We start from the raw sequence: 2,068 nt of genomic DNA on the forward strand, positions 1-2,068 counted from the left end.
CCAGGTTTTGATTAGAAGTGTGGTTTGGGTAAGCAACTTTACCCTTAATTGTGTGTCAGATTACACATAGAGTAAAACAAAAAGTCATGTAACGGAACAAAAAATAGCTTTATACAAAATATTAGTAGATAAATACAATATGGTCTTAAAAATAAAATCATATGTATATAGTTGTATTCCTAAGTACAGCAGTGCCTCACTCATTCCAAGTTTCCTTTCTGTGGTTTCAGTTATCTGTAGTCAACGACATCCAAAAACAGGTGAGTACTGTACACTGTATAAGAAGATATTTTGAGAGCAAGAAAGACCAACCACATTCATATAACTTTATTGCAGTATGTTATCGTTGTTCTATTTTATTAATCTCTTGCTATGCTTAATTTATACATTACACTTTATCATCGGTATGTATATATAGAAAAAAGGTGTATAAAGGTTTGGTACTATCTGAGGTTTCAGGAGTCCACTGGGGGCCTTGGGATGCATCCCCTGAAGATAAGGGGAAACTACTGTATGCAAAATCGAAATCTATACAACAATTAGAAACATTGAGAGAGCAAATTAAGTATAAGTGAAGACATTCCTCTGAATTCCCAGGTTTCATCGAGCATCAAAAACGACCAATCTTTTAGTCCTTTTCTTGTACATTATTCTGTATCCACATTCTCTGCATCTGATTGGATCCCTAGATTTTATTTCATTTTCTGTGTGACATTCTCCACAGATATATATCATTGGTTGCTGCTTTGGAGGTTGAACGTCCTTCTGAGTGTCCATTGTTAGCCCGCAACACAGGAAAACTTCTCCGCGTTTCCAAATCACTCCTTTCTTTATGGAAAAGTCTTTTTTATTCCTGAGGCAATTTTAGTTTTAAATAAACACATTTAACTTGCACAGCAAATGTGGCTTTATCAATTCATTCTAGTACATTTCAAATGTGTTGTTGAGATTTCAATCGGGATGTTTGTCTCCTTCCTTCTGAATTGGCGTTTTATTTCAACAATATTTTGACTGCACACATTTTATTCAGCATACATTCACTGTGTGTCTTCAAGTCTGGGCACCATTTTAAGTCCCGAAGATATCAAAGAATAAGATAGACAAAATCTGTGTACTTTCATGTGTCTTTACTTTTCTTTCCTTTTTTTTTTTTTCACAGTTGGACATTTTATTTTACTTGTTTCTACCATTAAAAAATATTTCAATAGCTTTATGGGTACCAGTGGTTTTTGTTTACATGAATGAATTGTATGGTGGTAAATCTGAGATTTTGGTGCACCTGTCACCAGGGTAGTATACATCGTACCCCATATGTAGTTCTTTCATCCCTCTCCTTCCCTCTACCCTCCCGGCTTCTGAGTCACCAATGTCCATTGTGCCATTCTGTATGTCTTTTCATGCCCATAGTTTAGCTCTCACTTACAAGTGAGAACAGACGTATTTAGTGTTCCATTCCTGAGTTACTTCACTTAGAATAATAGCCTCTGGCTTCATTTAATTTGGTACAAAAGACATTATTTTGTTGTTTTTTTTTTATGGCTGAGTAGTATTCCATGGTGTATATATGTCACATTTTCTTTATTCACTCATCGGTTGATAGGTACTTGCCTGGTCATATCTTTGCAATTGTGAATTGTGCTGTAATAAACATATTTGTGAAGCTGTCTTTTCTTTGTCATTTTCTTTCTTTCTTTTTTATTATACTTTAAGTTCTGGGATACATGTGCAGATCTTGCAGGATTGTTACATAGGTGTACACATGACATGCTGGTTTGCTGCCTCCATCCCTCCATCACTACATTAGGTATTTCTCCTAATGTTATCCCTCCCTAATCTCCCCCACTGCTATTGTTCCTCTAGCTCCCCCACCCCCCAACAAACCCCAGTGTGTGATATTCCCCTCCCTGCGTCCATGTGTTCTCATTGTTCAACACTTACCTATGAGTGAGAACGTGCAGTGTTTGGTTTTCTGTTCTTGTGTCAGTTTGCTGAGAATGATGGTTTCCAGATTCATCCATGTCCCTGCAAAGGACATGAACTCATCCTTTTTTACAGCTACATAGTATTC

The 2,068-nt window shown here is 36.5% G+C and overlaps 1 protein-coding gene across 1 annotated transcript; it reads right to left on the minus strand.

Annotated features, from left to right (window-relative positions):
• Positions 1-224: 224 nt before the first annotated feature.
• On the minus strand, positions 225-820 carry LOC116550899 (DNA-directed RNA polymerases I, II, and III subunit RPABC4). The gene has a single exon (XM_032277057.1). The coding sequence runs from the start codon at positions 775-777 to the stop codon at positions 601-603; it is 177 nt and encodes a 58-aa protein (XP_032132948.1). The 5' UTR covers positions 778-820; the 3' UTR covers positions 225-600.
• Between the last annotated feature and the right edge of the window lie 1,248 nt (positions 821-2,068).

This window comes from Sapajus apella, unplaced genomic scaffold (genome assembly GCF_009761245.1).
Source record: "Sapajus apella isolate SASKATOON/1434 unplaced genomic scaffold, GSC_monkey_1.0 scaffold8, whole genome shotgun sequence".
NCBI lineage: Eukaryota > Metazoa > Chordata > Mammalia > Primates > Cebidae > Sapajus > Sapajus apella.

Bases quoted from the DNA above. Each gene is read 5' to 3' on its own strand.
- LOC116550899 (XM_032277057.1), bottom strand. From the start codon at position 777: ATGGACACTCAGAAGGACGTTCAACCTCCAAAGCAGCAACCAATGATA.